This window comes from Grammomys surdaster, unplaced genomic scaffold (assembly GCF_004785775.1).
Source record: "Grammomys surdaster isolate TR1022 unplaced genomic scaffold, NIH_TR_1.0 237, whole genome shotgun sequence".
NCBI lineage: Eukaryota > Metazoa > Chordata > Mammalia > Rodentia > Muridae > Grammomys > Grammomys surdaster.
The window spans coordinates 2,205,754-2,224,861 of NW_021604682.1; the positions used below are offsets into that span (position 1 = coordinate 2,205,754).

The 19,108-nt window shown below is 53.6% G+C and overlaps 1 protein-coding gene across 1 annotated transcript in view; it reads left to right on the forward strand.

Moving 5' to 3' along the window:
• Cabin1 (calcineurin binding protein 1) overlaps nt 1-19,108 on the forward strand; it is a 121,193-nt gene that overhangs the window by 89,368 nt on the left and 12,717 nt on the right. The window contains exon 31 of the mRNA XM_028773981.1: nt 18,493-18,656. Coding sequence (XP_028629814.1) covers nt 18,493-18,656 — 164 coding nt within the window. The remainder of the gene's footprint in view (nt 1-18,492; nt 18,657-19,108) is intronic.

Sequence of the window (19,108 nt, forward strand, 5' to 3'; positions counted from 1 at the left end):
CCCCTTCCCGGGTGTCTGCTGTACACCGTCATCCCCTTCCCGGGTGTATGCTGTACACCGTCATCCCCTTCCCGGGTGTCTGCTGTACACCGTCATCCCCTTCCCGGGTGTCTGCTGTACACCGTCATCCCCTTCCCTGGTGTACGCTGTATGCTGTCATACAGCATACTGCTTTGCTGCAACTGCCTCAACTGTAAAGGAGTCTCCCGGACAAATGCCTGGAGGCTAGAGAGCAATCCCTGTACATCTAATACTTTCATATACTGGCAAATGGCCCAGCTCTGGGTCAGATCCTTTCCCACACACTTACCTGTCCTTCCCAACTATCTGTCATAGATGACTTTCATTAGACCCATCTATAGGGTGTGGTGAAGAATTTAGATTGTTTTCAGTCTGTTTGTAGGTGACTGGGAGAGCTGAGCCCCTTCCCATACCCGAGGCTACTTCCTTTTATCTACCCAGACTCTGGGCTCGCTCATTTCTTCTAGGCGGCACCACAGAGGCCCAGGTGGGTCTTTTGTCCTGACTCTGAGGCTTAAACCAATGGAAGGGATGGGCATTGTGTGCTCTCTTTATTTCTTTAGTGTCTGTGCTGTGTGTGTTGATCCTAACATTAGTGCCTAGTGCCTCAAAGGCCTTGCTGTGGTTGAGAGGGAAGAAGGGGTCTCTGCTGGTGGGGCCAGCTGAGGGACTAGCCATCTGCCACAGTTGGAGATGGAGGAAAGTTCCCTAGAGACCCCCAAGTGACCATCCTTGGCAGGGATCATTTCTACTTGGTCTACTGGGACTTCTGCCAGTTGGTCCCATGGCCTTGGAGTCATCTTCCCCTGCCCGTGGGACAGATGCCCTCTTTCCAGGCCACACTTCGGGCAGTGTTCTCCTTCCATAGAGCTGTCTGGGTAGATGTCAGTAGAGCCAGGCAGGAACAGGCTGTGGAGCCCAGGGAACCTAAACGAGCATTACTATTACACGCCTAGATTACTGCTGCATCTCCCCCGGCTCAGTGCCTGGTGACTATGTGTGATCTCAAAGGTCCTCCATCTTTGGGAATTCTTTGAGATGAGTAACCGGGGAGTGGCAACCCCAGAACACAGGCACATGTTGGCTCAGGTGCCCAGGAATCCAGCCATAGCCAGGCCTCATTTCCAGTTGGTAGATCCAGGTCCAACATTGCCTCCTCTGGTCAGCCTCAGGCATTCTCACTTGCTCCTTGGCTTTCCTTCCTCGCTGTGGCTTCAGAGATGCACCATGTTTGGTGGGGCTGTGGATAATCCTTACTCCAACACCAGACTCAAGTTGAGGCTTGTTTGGGCAGATACCAGTGAAGCCCAGTGTGAACAAGCCCCGAAAGTATGGGCGGTGAGACTCCTCGACCATGTACACTGGTCAGAGCCAGGCGAAGGCAGGAGAGGAGCTTCCACCAGAAACAACTGTAACCGTTACTTATACCCTACCCCAGGAAGCATGTTGACCTGCTGTCAACGTGCCATGGGCCAGATCCTAAGCCTGCCACCTAGTCAGCCAGGGATGCTGGCAGGTCACATGACTTGGCCCGAGTCCTGTGGCTGGTGTGTGGAGAAGGAGGGCTATGAGTCTTGCTTTATGTAGCACTAGAGCCCGTGACTAGAGAGACTGATAACCTTACTCAAGGGAAGAAAGCCACTGACCTGCTTGTGCTTTCACTGGACTCGGCCCAGCTGCTCCAAGCAGGAATGCTACCCATGGGGGAGAGTAGAGTGACAGCAAGCAGGAGGACATAAGATACCTAACCTAGGAAGTAAGATCAGTTAGGGGCCAGTAGCCAGGCTCGTGTTGAGCTGGTCTGAATTGGCTTTGTCCCAAGGACCTGGCTGGCTGGGTTGTGGCGTCAGGGCTTCGTGGTAGCATTTCCATCTAGGCTCTTCGAGGGGCTGGCACTCCCGAGGCTAGGAAAGAAAAGGAGGAAAGTGCTTCTGATGGCTGTGATGCAGCATTTGTACCTCTGACACAGACTGCTTGGCTGGGACTTAGTACGGGTAGTGTCCCGGAGGATAGGCATTTCCCCTCTGTGAACTTGATACCCACTGCTGGGAAGTGGTGAGCACCTGTAAGGTGCCGTGGGCTGGGAAAATAACAGCCCTTTTCTCTCATCATCTGCCCACAGGGCTTATTGAAGCCTGGCTTTTCCCTGTGGAACGTAGAGCTCAGGCCCCTTGGTTGTGGTCTGCCACAGGGCACTCCCCAGTTGGCCTAGCTGCACTGGATGCCGCCAGAGCAGTGCTTCCTCCATAGAAGGTGAAGTGGAACACATTAGACCCGGGCACCGCTTGCCACTCCTTGGGTCTTCTGCTTACAACAGCCCATGGACTCTTCACAGCCCCTTGCCATAGACAGAGAGAGTGTACCAATATCTACACTGGGATTTAGATTTCCTGGACTAAGTCAATAGATGGTTCCAAAAACAGACTGATAGGATGAGGGGCAGGGAAATAAAGAAAGAGAATACAGGAAGGCAAAGGAATGGGCTCTAGGGCTCAGCAGGCTTGCTCCAGAGGACAGACACCAGGAAACCACTGAGGAGGCACAGGTAGTCCTCAGGGAAGATGCCTGTGGGTGTCCATGGTTAGGAGAATGCTGTCTGTTACACCAACCTAGAGTTACCTCATCTGAAACAAGAATCTCTGGTTCTCAAAAGACATTGTCTGACATTGGTTGTGACTTCTTCTCTTTCCCCATGACAGCTTGTCACTGAAGACAGCAGGCATAAGAATCCCTGGCTGGTGAGAAAACTGGCCGGCTTCTCTGTTCTTCACCCCTTTTCTGCTGGCTGTCACTCTTATAGGTCACTTAGCCTGATTCAGCTGCTGCTTCACCATGAGCATGGCCCAAGGTGTATAGCAGGAACGTAACTGCTACTGGGGCGAAAGAACAGCCAGTCACATCATAGTGGGAATCAGAGAAAAGCAGGGGAAAATTTCAATTGAGGAAATGTGAGTTTCTTGGCTGTAGTTGGAATTGCTGCAATCCTGCTATTTTTAGCATTGCTGGGATGATCCATGGGCCAATTGCTCAAGCAGAGTAAACAAAAGAAACACTTGAAGTTCTCCAGGGAGAAGAGGTCCTGTTCTTGAGAATCTTAGAGGGTTAGCATGGACCCAGAGCCTGCACTGACCTCTCTGTCCTTCTCATACACAGAGCTACTGAACTTTCTGGAACTACACAGCTTAGTCTGGGTTAGCCCAGGGTCAGGCTGGACCTCTCCCTGGGCATCAAGTGGAGAGAAGCTGTGATTCTCCTGGCCTGCAAGAGGACGCACACTGTAGGGAAGCCAGGATCAGACAGGGGCAGGGCCATTGCATAGGACACCCAGGCCCAGGTTGTGACTGTTACATCTTGCCAAGCCAGGCTGCTGCAGTCATGGTTTAAATTTAAAGCAACAGAAATCAAATGTAAGCAGCTGTTAGGATGTCTTCCTGTGGTGTGCATTCTTTTCTGACCACCAGAGGCAGTTGTTGCCTAGAGGTACTGAGTATTGTGGCAAGGCCAGAACACATGGGCAGAAGAGGGGGTGAGCTTTTCATTCGCATCCTGAGTCTTGGGGCAATGCTGACAGAGGATGCAAAAGTCCCCATAGATGCCACAGCATGACTTGTTCAAGGTCATCCAACCAGTGAGCAGCAGAGCAAGGGATCAAGTCCAGGGCCCGGGTCCCATGTCCTGTGAGCCAGCCTCCATGCCTCAGTTTCTGTATGGCTGCTGAGGACCACTGCTGGTTTCTCCCTAGGGGAACTGTGGGATCATGGATAAGTCTGGTCAGCCTCAGCCCAGATCCCCTCCACTCCCAGCCACTCTTTTCAGAGTGAGTACTCAGTCAAGAGCATACTGTTTAATGTTTTCCCAGAGAACATTCTAGCAGACTTCTTTTCCTGTTGTAGATTCTATCTCTCTGATGCCTGAGCGTGATGGTTTCGGCTTAGGCGGTGCCACCAGGACACTGTCTTAAGCCCCAGTGTGCTGGGCAGCAGTGGGCCAGCCTAGGGCAGTAGCAGGAGAGATCTATACTTCTAGTCATGTTCCTAGCCCCTGAGCAAAGCTCTCAAACTGGAGTAGGACAAGGCAGAGAAGAGGCCTAGGGAAGGACAGAAGCTGGGAGAGTTCCGTGGATGTTGAGAAGCAGGAGCTGGGAACTCTGAGGTTCTACAGAAAGAAGGGGAAGTCACTTCAAGAATCCACCCTTTTGAGAGTAAAGATGTGGCGGCGCTAGACTCCGTTTTATTCAGCCTCAGAGTACTGGACATGCTGTGGGGAGGTGAGGGGACTGCGGGCCACCTGTTGCTATTGCTCCCATAGAAGAGTATGTCCTCACAGCAGGTTACAGGCCACCGCAGTGAGCCTGGGATCCATGCCCATGGCAGCAGAGAACCTAAGGTTGCCCTCAGCTCTTTAAGGGCTTCTCTGCTTTGCTGTGCTCCAGTGTGGGCCTGCCAGCCAAGAGCTTCTGTTGGGGGGCTTACACATAACAGGATGGGCTGGAAAGGCAGGTACCTAAACCAACTGCACACACTGGTGAGGGACTATGCCTTGCCCTACTTTAGACTTCCTGTCTCCAGCCCCTTTGACCTCTGTTTCTCCATCTCCAAAGGTGGGCCAATTGGATAAGGTCAGTGGTTTTCCATCTCTTTTTCCAAAAGAAACCTATTCACATAGCCAATGAAAAACAGATGCGATGGCCACTACTCCAGCAGGAAGCGCCAAGCTCCACCTGCTTAGCTGTGCCCTGCCAGCTTCTGAACAGGGCCCTGAAGGGCTGTACACTTCGTATCTGCTATGTACCCAGCACTCACTGCTCAGGGTCTCTTCTTACCTCAGGGCCAGGCCTCCTTCCTTAAGTAGTTTTAATCTCTCCCCAGTTTTTTTTCTCCCTCCCCTTCCTTTCCTCCCTCCCTCCCCCACCTCTCCTCCACCCTGTTTTTCCTATTTTGGAAAGTTTGACTTTTAACACAATGGATTATCATGGTGGCAGGTGCTTTGGGCCAGGAACTGCCCCAGAAGGGTAAGCCAAAGACTCACATACACAGGTCTTAGTGGTTTATGTCTTACCTACCTCTGCTCTCAAGAGGAAACCCTTCTCCATCCCTGGCTCCATCCCACACTGTGAGATGTGTAGCTGTGATCAAGCCAGTTTCTTCATCTGCACAGCGGGCCAGACAGTACTTCAGGGTTAGGTTAAAGAGCATATGAGAACAGGGTACTGCTGACCAACGGTGACATTGTGTTCAGGAGGGCAGTGGGGTGGGGGGTAAGGGACGGGGTGACAAGGATCACTGATAGTGCAATGAGTGAGAGAGATTGGGATAGATCGGGAAAGTCTCTGAAGAACTGCACAAGCTTGCTTGATTCAAAATGTGTGTGTATGGGGGGGGGAAAACATGTGTGCTTGAGCACATGCATGTATGTGACAACAACACATGTGCCAAGTGCATGTGCCCCCGGGGAGGTCCCTTCCACCATGTTGGTCCTGGGGATCAAGCTCAAGTTAACTCGTCAGACTCAGCAGCAAGAATCGACCAACTGTGCTATTTCACCAATTCAAAAACAAATTTTGTTTTAGCCTCGAGTAATGGCACCTGCTTGTAATTTCAGTATTCAGGAGGTTGAGTCAAAGAGGATCATGAGTTTGAAGCTAGCCAGCTAAGCTATTTAGCAAAACCCTGTTTCAAAAAGCAAAACAAAATAACAACCCTTTTGTAAAGTACTAAGTATATATGTCCTACATTAGTTCAACAAAGATGAGGCCGCGTGGACCTTTAAGATAGACCCCAGGGCATCACTGGTGAGGGGCAGATTGTCTAGTGCCCTTAACACTGTTCACTCTCTGCATAGGCTCACCTAGTCATTAGTGACTCAGACTGGGGCTCTTAAGGCAATGAGGCAAATGAAGGCCAGTTCTGGGCTCCAGCAAAGACCAGCCATTAGGGTTGGCATGGGGCTGAATTCCTGAAGCAGAGTATTCTTAGCCAGAGAGGGTCTTCCACTGCAGGCCATGCTTCAGCAATAACTGCATGGAACAACCAGCCAGTAACTGCCTTGGACATCCAGTGTGGAAGTGCTTGGATGCCTTAGGGAGACAAGGCTGGCCTCCAATGGCTGTGGGTGAGGAGTCCCTTTATAGAAGACAGAGGATGTCTGTGTGTAGTTCACAGTAAGGGAATGCGCCCCTCAGCTTGGAGTCCACTGTTACATTCCTTAAATTTGAGTCCATGCCTGTCTTTTTTCTTCTTTTTTAAAATAATTTTATTTGTTTGCATTTCAAATGATATCCCCCCTCATGGTTACCATTAGGGTTTCCATTGCTGTGAAGAGATACTATGACCAAGGCAACTCTTATAATGGCAAATATTTAATTGGGGCTGGCTTACAGGTTCAGAGGTTCAGTCTTTTTATCATCATGGCAGGAAGCCTGGCAGCAGGCAGACAGGCATGGCACTGCAGAGGGAGCTGAGAGTTCTACATCTTGATCTGAAGACAGCCAGGTAGAGGCTTCCATTCCATCCTGGGCAGAGCTTAAACATAGGACCTCAACGCCCACCCCTACAGTGATGCACTTCCTCCAACAAGGCCACATCTCTTAATAGTGCCACTTCCCATGGGCCAAGCATATTTAAACCATCACAGTGCCCAACCCTGAGCCCAGGCACCTCTAGTGTGGTGGTGTGGGTCTTGGAGATGACTGTCTGCCAATCTGAATTCACCAGAGGTGAGGAGCAGCACTTCTGGAAGTCTGGACTGAACTTGAACTTGAACATAATATCTGAAAGAAGCATTTCATTGGGAAACAGACAAAAGAGCAAAGGAAAATAGTGTGGTGTGAGCCTCTCATGTAAGAGGCCCCAATGAAGAGGGCGGTAGAGATGCCAGGAGGAAGAACATTGAGGCGGGCTGAGAAGACCCCCTTGCTCTCACGACAGAGAAGTATGCATGTGGAAGGGTTTGACTCAGTATTTAGAGTCAAGTTCAGCTTGGCTTAGAGTCTACCGCAGTGCTGGGTTACGGTTAGACATAGGCCATATTTTGCCATCAGAGGGCCTCTGCTCTGAATAGGTGACCCCCTTCCTGTTGGGTAGAACCTTATCTGTGATTGTTACCCTGTGAGAAATACTGCACTAGGGCTTTGCTGTCCCTGGTCAGCTAGAGATGACGGTGCCTCTGGAGAGGGTTGGTACACGCCAGGGTTTGGAGTGCAAGACATCCCATGGTGTAAAAACGGGGTTTAAGAGGCCAGTGCAAGATAGGTAGTAGCTCACATCTGTAATCCCAGCAGTCAGTCAGAGGCTGAAGCAAAAAGGTTGCCATAAGTTTGAGGCCAGCCTGAACTACAGTGAGACCCTACCTCAAAAAACAAGGTTAGGTGGGTATGCCCAGGCCTCTAGAGCCCAGCTGGGAATAGATGTTCTTGTAGAGATGTCCTTCTTGAAAATTTGCTTGTTCAGGACTTAGCAACCCATACCCTATACCCCTGACCCCTGCAAGTTCTTAAGTACTGTAGGCTTCTCTGTTGCTGTGACAGTACTGGGCCTTCAAGGCCACTCAGCACCCTTCTCCAGGAGCCCAGTGTTGGAGAGAGCTGTCTGTGGCAGGGCAGGCATGCTCTGGAGAGTAGGTGTTGCTGGTGGGCCTGGAGGCCCCCTGGAGACTTCCTTCCAGACAGTTGTGCACAACACTGATAACACACCTTCTTCCTGGCCTGGGTGAAGGTGATGAGCACATGTTCTCAGCTTCCTTTGGTCTGACTTGATCTTTCAGGAAGTAGAAGAGGTGTGAAGTGAGGTCATGAGTTACATGACATACAAGTGGCATTTTGGCACCTGGTTATGATGTCTGCTCCAGAAATTGGAGACAACTGCAAGGAGAATGATCCAGACTTGGCTGGCAGGGTGTGCGTGATGGGTCCCAGGGTTACAGCTGTGTAACGGTACCAATGCTCAGTCTCCCAGAACCTATTCCTGTGGTGTTGTCTGTCAAAGAACAGTAGCAGTGAGGACACAGTTGATGCTGTCGTGGGGATGTGCATTTGAAAGCCCTGTCCTTCTCAGAGTTTGAAAAAGGCTTGTGCTCGTGTGTGTGTGTGTGTGTGTGTGTGTGTGTGTGTGTGTGTGTGTGCTCGCTCGCCTACAAGTGAACCTCTAGGAGCCCAGGTCTTTTCTTCCATGTCCCCAGCAACAAGCCCATTGCTGAGCAGGACCGTCATCTTCCAAGGGTAGAAAACTGATTTGTTCTCTAGATTGAGAGGAGGAGGGCTGGACCCATGCTTGTTTGAGAGACTGGTGGGCAGAAGCTAGACTAAGACAAGTGGAAAGTAGCCAGCTCAAGTGTCGTGATTGACAGGTGGATAAAGGCCTTTAGGAGTGTGGCAAGGGCTCAGAGCCCTGGTGTGGAAAGGCGAAATGAGTGGAGGCGGGGTCTTCTGTTCCTTCCTTGGTGTTTTCTTCTACCTGGGCAGGAAGAGCAGCCAGGACTTGGTGGACAGTTCCTGCACGGTCTGCCTCACTAGGTTGAAGATGCCCTGTGCAGATCAATGCCATGGGTGCTGTTCTGTGCCCTAGAGCACCGTTTCCCTTCTGAGCCCGCCCTTCGTAGAAATCTTTCCCTGGGCTCTGCAAAGCTGCTCACAGGAGTTGGGCACCTGTTCTTGAAATGCAGAGGTGGGGAGGGTCTTCATTTACCTGGCCCAGCTGCATACCCTGTGAGAAAATAGATGGCTTCTATTGGAGAACTCACACGACATCTTTGTTGTGCTTTCTTTGAGAATGTTACTCCAGAAGTCTTCGTTCTAGTCCCGACTGACAGCTCTAGTGTGGCCCTCCTACAACTTATGATTCTAAGGCACCGTGTGGCACAAAGGGGGGAAGGGCGCTGTTCACATTGGAGCCCCGTTGCAGATGGAAGATTGCCCACGCATGTGCTGCCGTTGGCCATTGCCATCCTGCCTCCCAAACTCACCTCCCCGTCCCACAGTTTCCTGTGCCAAGCAGGGGCTGTGTACTAGATACCCCTCAGCCGGTGGGCAGCCTGGCGTCACTGAACCCCTGGCGGCTAGGCTGAGGACCCCGCCAGGATTGGCCGGCAAAAGTCAGTTAAGCTGCCAAGCGACTGCCGGGGGGACCGTCCGGCTCTTGCCTGCCCCGCCCCGGCCCGCCGCGAGTGAGGAGCAAGCCTCCGCGGCCATGGCCTGGCGCCCGCACTAGCTCTCCTGCACAGATGCCACCAGGGAGCCGGCGGGTAGGAACTTGCCTGCGGCCGAGGGCAGGGATTGGGACCAGGGCTGCACGACCACCTCACCTCTGCCTGCCTGGCTCTCTGCTTTTCTGCGCTAAGTCCCCCCCACCCCCGCCCCGGGTGGGCTCGGGCAGCTGCCCCCGCCCCGGGCGCAGCAGGAAGCCCGAGGGCCGCGGTTTCCCCTGCGCCTCTACAGAGGAAGTCGCCGGCGGTGGGTGCGGTGCCCCCCGTGCCCAGACTGGGCTGGCGTTCTACCGAACGTCAGGTGGGAGGCCAGACTGGCCTAGGTAGTGGCACGCGGGGGCGGCTGGCGCTGGTGGAGTCTGTACTGCGCCCGCCCAGCAAACCCAGGACAGCCCAGCCCGACCAAGCCCCGGGCCGGAGCCCAGGCGTGGGTGTGCGCCTGCGAAAACGAAAGCCACTAGCTGCAACAACTTCGCAGCAGAAGGCGCTGACAAAAAGCTGCGCGGTGCCGCTCTCGGGGATGGTGAGCGGGCCGCCGGGCGGGATGGGCAGCGGCGCCCGGGCGCGGTGCTTCCCTAGCTAAAAATAGCTGCTGTGCGGGGGCGGGAAGATGGTGCCAGCGCTTTGCAAGTGCGGTCCGGCTCGGAACATGGGGCCCGGGGTCGTAGCCACTCAGCCCTCAAGAGTAGGAGGGCTAGGGGTTGGGGTAAGGGTCGTATGGGCTGGGCGTGGGGCGCTACTAGTTCCGCACGCACATGGGGGCAGGGCTGGCTGCCAGGCTCTCCCCAAGCTCAGTTGTTTGTCGGTTCTGCTTTTCTCAGGAGGGGGGAGGGGAGGGGACCTAGTGCATGATATGTCTCATTTGGCAGAAAAGGCTGGAAACAGCAGACGCCAGCTGCAGGCAAATTGCAGGGTTCCCCAGCCCCTGCCTGAGTCTGTTGAGGACTCATTACCTGTAATAGCAGGGGGAATCCCTTGCCCTCAGTAGCCCTGCCTGGACAGCAGGACCTTGCGAGGGAGAACTGAGGGTATTCCTGACAGCCGCTGCACTGTCCTGAGACCACAGATTGCCTTCCATATGGTTCTGAGGTGCTCATTGAAGAAACTTCTGTCTACGGTGGTTTGGGGCTTGCAGGGGAGGGAAGGGCTCCAGCTTCCCTCCATCTTTAGCATGGACCAGAAGGTGCTGCAGGGCCCCTCTCTCCTAAGAGCATCAAAAGGATGAGTAGCTACCTACCTACCTAGAAAGCAGTCCTGGATTCCAACACCAAATCTCCTGAGCAGGAGGAGGTGCTAGAGGGAGCGTCTGTACATGAGGCCCTGGGTGCTACCAAGCTGACTGGCAGCATCCTGATGCTCTCCGTCCTGGGGTCAGATGGGGTGCAAGAGCTGGTAGAGTTGTGCCGTAGCCTCAGCTTCCTGCTGCTTGCAGGCTCACAAAGGAGCTAGTCTCTTCAGAACAAGAGAGTGAGATCTGATGTGGGAGAGGCTGGGCGGCCCGAGAGACATAGTCAGCCCCAGGGACTGAGTGACAGTGGAAATATCTCTCAATACCCTGTTCACAAATCTCTCCAGGTCGTCTAGTGTGAGTGGTCTGTGTGTGTGCATGGGCGACAGGTGTCACCCCAAGACTGGAGGATGCTGTGACACCCCCACTCCCAACTGCTTGTGCCTTGCACGGAACCATCCCCTGCCTCTTGGAGTTGGGTTGCTGTTAATGTTGAGGTTGTGTTGGAGTCTGCAGAGGTTTCAGTGCATTTCTAGGGTGGAGGAGGGGAGTTGCCGAGCTCTCTCCTGCTGAGGGACTCCACTGCTTAGCAGCTCACTCTCAGCCTGTGCCAGCACCTGTGTCTTCTGCTTCTGTGATAGACGGCTTACTCTCCCCTGTTCACCTGCGTGCCCATACCCAGAAGGGCCACAGGGAGAGGGGTAGACACACACATTTTCTCTCTCTCTCTCTCTCTCTCTCTCTCTCTCGGATTCACAGTACTGATGTCAGTGAACAGGTTGTTGAAAGCATGCTATACTAGAAAGCCTTGCTCACCCATTGTTGTTACCATCCCACAGCTGTATCAGCTGAGGCACCAGGCCCCACCCCAGGGATCCACCTGCTTCCTCCTCCTGCCTACTGCCCTTTCCAATCCAGCATTCTAAATAATGACCTGAAAACTTTAGCTCAGATGTCAAGCTGTCGCCCATGTACTATGGGATAAAGAATTCTGCGGTTGTTGTCAAGGAGGTGGTTTTGATGACATGGGAATAGCTTCTTTGGGCTCAGGACATCCCCCTCCCCCCTCAGCTACCTGTTTCTCGTTTCTATCTTCTCAGCAGAGACACGGCCTCTCATTCCTGTATTCTCTGGCTTTGCCCGAGCACCATTCAAAGTCTCTGCCCCCTCCTCCTTTTTTTTTTCTGTTTGTTTGGTTGGTTGGTTTGGTTTGGTTTATCGAGACAGGGTTTCTCTGTGTAGCCCTGGCTGTCCTGAAACTCACTCTATAGACCAGGCTGGCCTTGAACTCAGAGATCCGCCTGCCTCTGCCTCCCAAGTGCTGGGATGAAAGGCATGCGCCACCATTGCCAGTCAAGTCCCTGGTCTCTTAACTTCACACGCCAGCCTCTCTTTTATACTTGTACCTAGATGACTGGGATGTTGCCACACACCCCTTCTCTAAGAGAGTTGGAAGGCTCCATGGTTGATAGTATACTGTCCTTGTTCCCTAGTTTCTCATGCAGGTTGGCTCCCTTTCCTTCAGGCTTTGGGAGCCTCCACCTGCTAGACTTTACGTCATAGATCATGAGCTCCTCAAAAGCAATGCAGACCTGTCTGTCTGTTTGCCCTCCTAGAACAGCACAGTGTCCCAGGGCTGTGGCAGGGCAACTGTTATGTCTCAGGCTGAGGACCGTGGACTGAGGTCAAGAGTTAGAGGCAGTCTCAGTGAGCAGAGCCTCCGCTGGCCAGGTAGAGCCCATGCAGACCCCCGGCAAACTCAGACCCCTCGATTGGGGACCTGGGTAAGGTGGAGAGCCTAAACTTTCCTAACATCTCTGCCTAGTAGCCCAGCTGTTTCCTCAGTTAGACCCAACTGTCCTGGGTCTCCTCAGGTGCTGTCTACAATCTGTTGCTTTTTCCTTATCAGAACCTTTGTGTGGTACCCAGGTGGCTCCTTTATAACCTTTCTAGGTGTCCCCAGATGAGATCTTCCCTCCTCTGCCCTCCTGCCTGGCCTAGTGTCCTACTGGGTGTGACCCTGAGAATGGCAAATCAGAACAAGTATCACATCTCAGTCTTGTGTGTAGCCACAAGGAACAGCTGGAAAAAGCAACTAAGCCCTGGCAGGACCAAGACTGAAGGCCATCTCCTGCAGTAGGCCTGCAGCACTTTAACTCTGTGAGGCCCCTGTGTTGCTAGTGGAAGGACACCAGCCAGTGGCCAGCCACCCTGCCTGTGAGCAAGCCTTGCAGGCCATGCCTGCTGTGTGCTGAGATTGCTGGTTCTTAGCTGCTTAAGAAGCACGTGGTTCAAAGCCCTGCCAGCTCCTTCCTTTGGGAGTGATAGAAGTGAGACCATGAGGAGAAGCTTTCCAGTGAGGAAGACAGAGCCCTGTTTCCCGGTCCATTGTCACCGCACATCTCTGAGCAGGTCATCGAAACTCAGTTACACTCTCTGGGAAAAAAGAACCTGGGTGTTTTGGGGTATCTCTGCCAGTGTGGCAAAAGAATGAAACTCTGAGCCCTCCCCCGCTCCCCAGTGTTGCTGTCTAGGCCATTCCTTCCCCAGCTCCCTTCCTTTCTGTCTTTCCCAGGCCTTCTAGGCATGTTCCCTGCTCTAGGTGCTTCATACCTTGGAGAAGGAAGGGGTTCCAGGAGGATCTGTGACAGAAAGGTAGAAATCTCAGAATAGCCACAGGCTGTGCTGTTACTACAAAGTGTGCTGGGAGAACCAGATCTAAATTTGTATCTGTGGTTCCTGCCTGCTGGGGCAGTTGCCTGCCTGCTGGGGCAGTTGCCTGTCCGCTGGGGCAGTTGGCTCTGGGCTGAGTAAAGAGGCTGTGTTCAGCAGCCGTCGGGTCAGGTATTCAGGTCCAGAAGTATGTGTGGACAAGCTCTTCCGTCTACACCAAGGCCCGTAGCAGGTATGTGCAGGCTTCTGAGAGGAGAGGGAGAAGAGGAGTCTGGGTCTCCTCAGGAATATGCTCCCCCTGACCACAGGATGTGGGGACGTTACAAGATGGGAGCACAGGCAGAGCCTTACCCAGGCAGAGTGCTCATGCCCACAGGAGCCGCTGCTGTCTGCTCCCTCTGTGGTGTTCTACGCACCACAGTTGCCATTAGTGGAAGGCAAAGCCTCAGCAGCCTCCTGGCCAGGCTTCTCTCCCGCCCACACTTCTCTGCAGTCCATTGTGAGTAGATGAGCATCTGTGAGTGCTACCACAGGCTGACAGGCTGCCTCACTTACGCAGCTCTCTGCTCCCGAGAAAGGCTTCAGAAACCCTCAGAGCAGCGACCACGCCCCAGCTCCATGTACCCAGGACCCATCGTCCTGTGGGATGTGGCTCCTAAAGGAATCCCCTGTTGTCTCCATAGTAGTGAGAGGACACAGCAGGCTGTGGGGAGGGTTTGGGAACTTGTGTCTAACCTTCAGCCTGCAGTCTGGGACCCCATAAATTATTCAGTTGTTAGTGTTTGTTTCAGTGACTTCATCTGTTATCACGGAGCCCAGAACCACTCTAAGGGCGGAGATGGGCTGAGATGTTGGCAGTGAAGTACTTGCCATGTAGGAGAGACTTGAGTACAATGTGGTATTTGGAAGTACGCTGGGGCTGCTGGGAAGACCCGACTGCCTACAACACAGTACTCTGAGCAAGGAAGCATTATCCCCAGCCGCACTGACCACCAGGGAGCCCAGTCTTGGTGACAGCACAACCCAGGAATCCAGTGAGGCTGATTAAGGACAGTTTGTATGCCTGCAGGTATGTGAAAGCGTAGTCCTACAGAGGAGACTCCTCATAGCATCCTGATGCTCTGACTCCCACAATGCTGCTGGCTCTCCAATGTGTGTTCCTGCTCTGGCCTGTCCCTCAGAGCTGTGGACGTGAACTCTGCTGCAGGCTCTTTTCCATCTGCTTCCCACCAGGGTCCTTCACGTAGGAGCCCGCTGCTCAGATAGATCCTCCATGCTAGCCCTAGCACATCTCACTCTGGCTTTTCCCTAACTCCTGCCAGGGGTCCATGCCTTTCTCTTCTGGGCTTTGGGCTGGGTGCCGTGCAGCCTGTGCATCGCCCCACACCTCTCCCTTGTGGGCTGTGATAAAACAGAACAGATGTCTACCCGATTCATCCTGAGACACCCCTCCCCCCCCCCGTACCATCTTTGGGAGCTGGCTCAGTGCGGCAGTTGGGGAAGGATGAGTTCTAGTTTGGCCCCATTGGAGAGGGCTGTATCCAGTCCATCCTGGAGCTGTAAACACAGAAGACAGATTCTGCTCGGCTCAGGCAGAAGGCAGAGTTGGCTTGTTTTCTACCCTGCTGCCTCCTGACTCTGTCCTTTCTCAGTATAGCTTGGTAGCCACAGGACATCCTCCCAACCCCCTCCCCCACCTATCCAGGTTTCTCTCCATCTGTATACGGCCCCAAGCTGAGAGGGCAAAGCACTATTCCCAAGGCCCCCTGCTAGGGGTTCACCTGCTAGCTGCATGTCCATGGAAGAGAAGGAGCCTGTTCAGGAAACAGAGGAGGTGACACCCAGTAAATTCAAGAGTCTTGTGGAACATGTGAATGAACATGTGGGATGAATGAACCAGGCCTTGCCCAGCAGGGTCTCCAGGAGAAGGCCAGGATGGAACTGGAGCACGGTGGCTGTAGTAGCTGGACCTGAAGCCTCTCCGGGCTCATTTGGAGAATGTGTCAGGGTGTCCGCTTCCTCTGCTTTTCCTGGAACTCTGCCTCCTCCTTCCTGAAATGAGCGCTGCTGTGATGTGAAGGGAGCTGAGGTGGGCCGTGCGTGGGAGCCGACACCCGGAGCTGAGGTGGGCCGTGCGCGGGAGCCGAGACCCGGAGCTGAGGTGGGCCGTGCGCGGGAGCCGAGACCCGGAGCTGAGGTGGGCCGTGCGTGGGAGCCGACACCCGGAGCCGAGGTGGGCAGTGCGCGGGAGCCGAGACCCGGGTGCTGCCGAGACGAGAGAGAGAGGGAGAGAGACCTCTGCGGACAGGCCTCACCTCTGGGGGAGTAGGTGTCCTCGAGAGCTGACGGCTGGCTGGTGTTACTTCTTCCCCTGCTACTGAACGTGATTCCATGGCAGTCATGAGCCTCACCTGCCTGACAGGCCTCTTAGAGCCCCCAGAAGGGCTTGGGTCCGCCTCCTCCTACCCTTGCCCGGGAAGGTGACCACGATCCCGTGCCATCGAGTCTCAGCTTGGGGAGCGGGAGCCTTTGCAGCAGCCCTGGCCTCCTGTGCCTTAATGTCTGCCTAGTATCTTCTGCTTCCCCGTCCCACCCCCTGCATGTGCCAAACATAGTTTATACGGGTAGCACCTCCTCAGCTCCTTTCTTTAACGGTGGGATGGCTTTCTGGTGGCTAGGCGGGCTGTGCTCAGTGAACGCCAGTCGGAACCATCACATTGCCCCCCTCACCGCTGCCTTTTAGGAGAGAGTCAGTTTGTCCTCATGCTTTTCCCATGCTCCCCATGGGGCATCGTATACACTTGAAGCTTGGAAGAGCTTTGCTTGCTGTGAATACAGTTGTTTCTTACCTGCCCCACACAGTTGAACATGGCAATGTTCAGGAGCTAGTTAGGGTTCCCTACACTCAATAAAATGGGAGGCAGAAAGCTTTCAAGATGGATGCCCCACCTACTCTGCCAAGTTAGTGTCAGGCCCCTCAGAACCTAGAGCTAAAGCAGACCCACCCTGGCCAGGACACCCTGCCAGCCCCAAAGCCATCGTCTGAAAGGCTGGCCTCGAGTCATCTCTGCTGTGTCACAGGACAGCAAGCCAGGGTGCTTCAGAGAAGAGGGACCAGATGTCACAGTAGGGCCTGGGAAAAACATTGGGAGAGCTGGCTAGACAGCGGATGCGGAAGGACATAGACAGAGGCTCACAGGCATAGAATCTGTGGCTTGTGTCAGTCCAAGGGACTCAAGCAAGTTAGAGAGGCAGCTGAGGTAGAAAATTAAAAAACACCAACAATACCTGCCTTGGTACACACCAGTATAATTAATCCAGGTTGATCCAGAGTTCACACCCCGCCTCTGTGTATGTGTGTGTGGGGGGGGGCGTGTGTGTGTACATATATGTATGTATGCATGGATGGATGGATGGATGGATGGATGGATGGATGGATGGATGGATGGTGGTTTAACAGTGGTTGTCTGCACACCCAAGGCCTTGTTGCCAGTTGATGTTGGTTCAGTCCCTGGGGGGCAGCCCTGTACCATATAGAAAAGATACCGTTCTACTAATTGTAACCAGAGTTGACACTAGCTGCCACCAATGTTGATTAGCCCCAGTATGTATAACTGACATGAGAGCTAGCATGCTAGTACCCAGAGCAGATGGATATTGGAACCCGACTCCCTATAGCTGAGGCCCCAGGACCTTCTCTCTGTTCTCCCTCAGCCTGCCTGTATCTGCACTCCAGTGCTCCTGGCTTGAAGGCTGTAAAGAACATTGAGGAGCAAGGCCACTTCCCCTGCCTCCAACTGCTCCTAGGGGAAAGTCCTCCCCATTCTGATCACACGTCCTCCCCATTCCAATCACATCACTCAGCACAGTTCAGAAGAGCAAATGGGGTAAAGGAGTTAGCTTTTGAGACAGAGTTTCTCTGTGTAGCCCTGGTTGGTCTAGAACTTGCTCTGTTGACCAGGCTGGCCTCAAATTCCTAGAGCTCTGAATGCATCTCTGAGAAGAGGGCAGACCCTCTGCCATTCTCAGGTCCCCGTGAGTGACACTTGAGACCCAGAAACCTCATGATTGAGCCTGTCAAGATCCAGGGCCTATGCTAGCTGGAGCTTCTCAGGGGGGTAACTACAGGGACCCCACTGGGATCTGCAGCTTCTTCCAGGCCACGGAGGGCCTGTGTCAGACAGATCTCCTGAGTGTTCACACACCACCCCTTCCCTCTGCCAGCCACATTACCCCTATACCCTGATGGACCCCAGTGTTGTTGAAAATATTTAATCCCAATCCAGGGTTTCTGTCCCGTCTTTAACCATATAGTTCCTGGATAAAACACACACACACACACACTTTATAATAAGCCTTATTCAGCACAAGAGCTGGGCAGGTATCTACCCTCTATGCTACTATGTCTGTTTCCCAGCCAATAATCCTATTATATAATTTGCCATGTTTCGTCTGCACTGCTCTTAACTCCAGTTATTATAACCATTATTTTAATATTCTTACCCCATGGCAGCTTCTCTCTCCTCTTCCTTTTCCCCAACCTCTCTGACCCCAAGCCTGGGAACCCCAAACCCCACCTGTCTCTCTTCTGCCCAGCTTGGCTGTCTGCATCTTTATTCACCAATCAGGAATAACTTGGGGAACAAGGCTACATAGCATCACCCGTGTCTGTGTGTGCTCTCTGGGAGCAACCAGTGTTTAGTGTAGCAAAAGACCAGACCTCAACATCCCAGTGGATGTCATAGGATCCTGCAAGGGTGCTGGTGATGACTGGGGGCAGGGTAGGGGGCAGCGCCTTGTGGTTAGATATGGGTGGGTTAAGGAAGAGGGGAGGAGCGACTACCAAAGCAAACCGATCTAACGGGTGTTGGGGGCCTGGGTTGATTTCCTGCATATAGCTGGGAGCAGGGGTTGAGGGAAGTGAGTCTGCAGGAGCGTGACCTCCAGCAGCAGCTGTTAGAGTGTCAGCGGTCCTCTGGTTCAGTGTTTGCTCCCCTGGATGCTCCTGCATTCTTGCACGGTACCTGTGCAGAGAGTGTGAGCACTGTGTGACAGCCACCACAGGCAGCAGGTCCAGTAAGCATGTGGGACGAAGCCACATGAAAGGAAGGGGCTGAGGCAGCCCACTTGGTATGACTTTGACTAGGGAAAATGCTTAGAGAACCTTACATATACCATTCTCTGCCATGGATGACAAGGGGATAGGCAGAGGCAGCTGCACTCCTGTCCTCCTCTGGCTGACATGAAGGAGCTGAGAAGCCCCTGCCTAGGCCCTGTGCACAGTGGCAGACTTGAGGGGACTTCAGGCAAGGTGTACCTAAGGCGCCAGAGTGGTGGCAGCCTCCCTGAGCCTTTCCTTGCCTGTCCCATAGGGCATCTGGCGGATCCCCGTGGATGAGATTGACCGGCCAGGCAGCTTTGCCTGGCACATGAACCGTTCCATCGTGCTGCTACTCAAGGTTCTCGCCCAGCTCCGCGACCACAGCACCTTGTTGAAGGTGTCCTCCATGCTGCAGCGGACACCAGACCAGGGCAAGTGAGTGAGCCACCACACACAGCCTGGCTCGTCCTCTACCCAGGCCTGTCCCCACTGACCGCACCTGGCTCTGAGATCTGTTGGTCCAGAAGTCCCAGCCTTCCCTCACTCGTGAGGGACAGCTCTTAGTATGTAGAATACAAGCCCAGCACCTCTCTGCCTTAAGCTCTCTTGGACTGACACAAGCTGATAGTCTCCATGGTTAGACCATCCCTCCTGCCCAGCTGCACTCTCAGAGGCACTAACTAGTGTGAGGTGTAGGGAATAGATAATCTGAAAGTAGCCCTGGCCCCCAGGGCAGTAGGAGGCAGACAGCAGAAGGCTTGAGCCTCAACAGATGCCATGGCTTCATTGGCCAGAAGGACACAAACAGAGTGTATCTGCTACAACTGCCTTGTGTAGAGGTTGGGGATGCTATGTCTGGAGATACAGCTGACACAGGACTAGCCTGG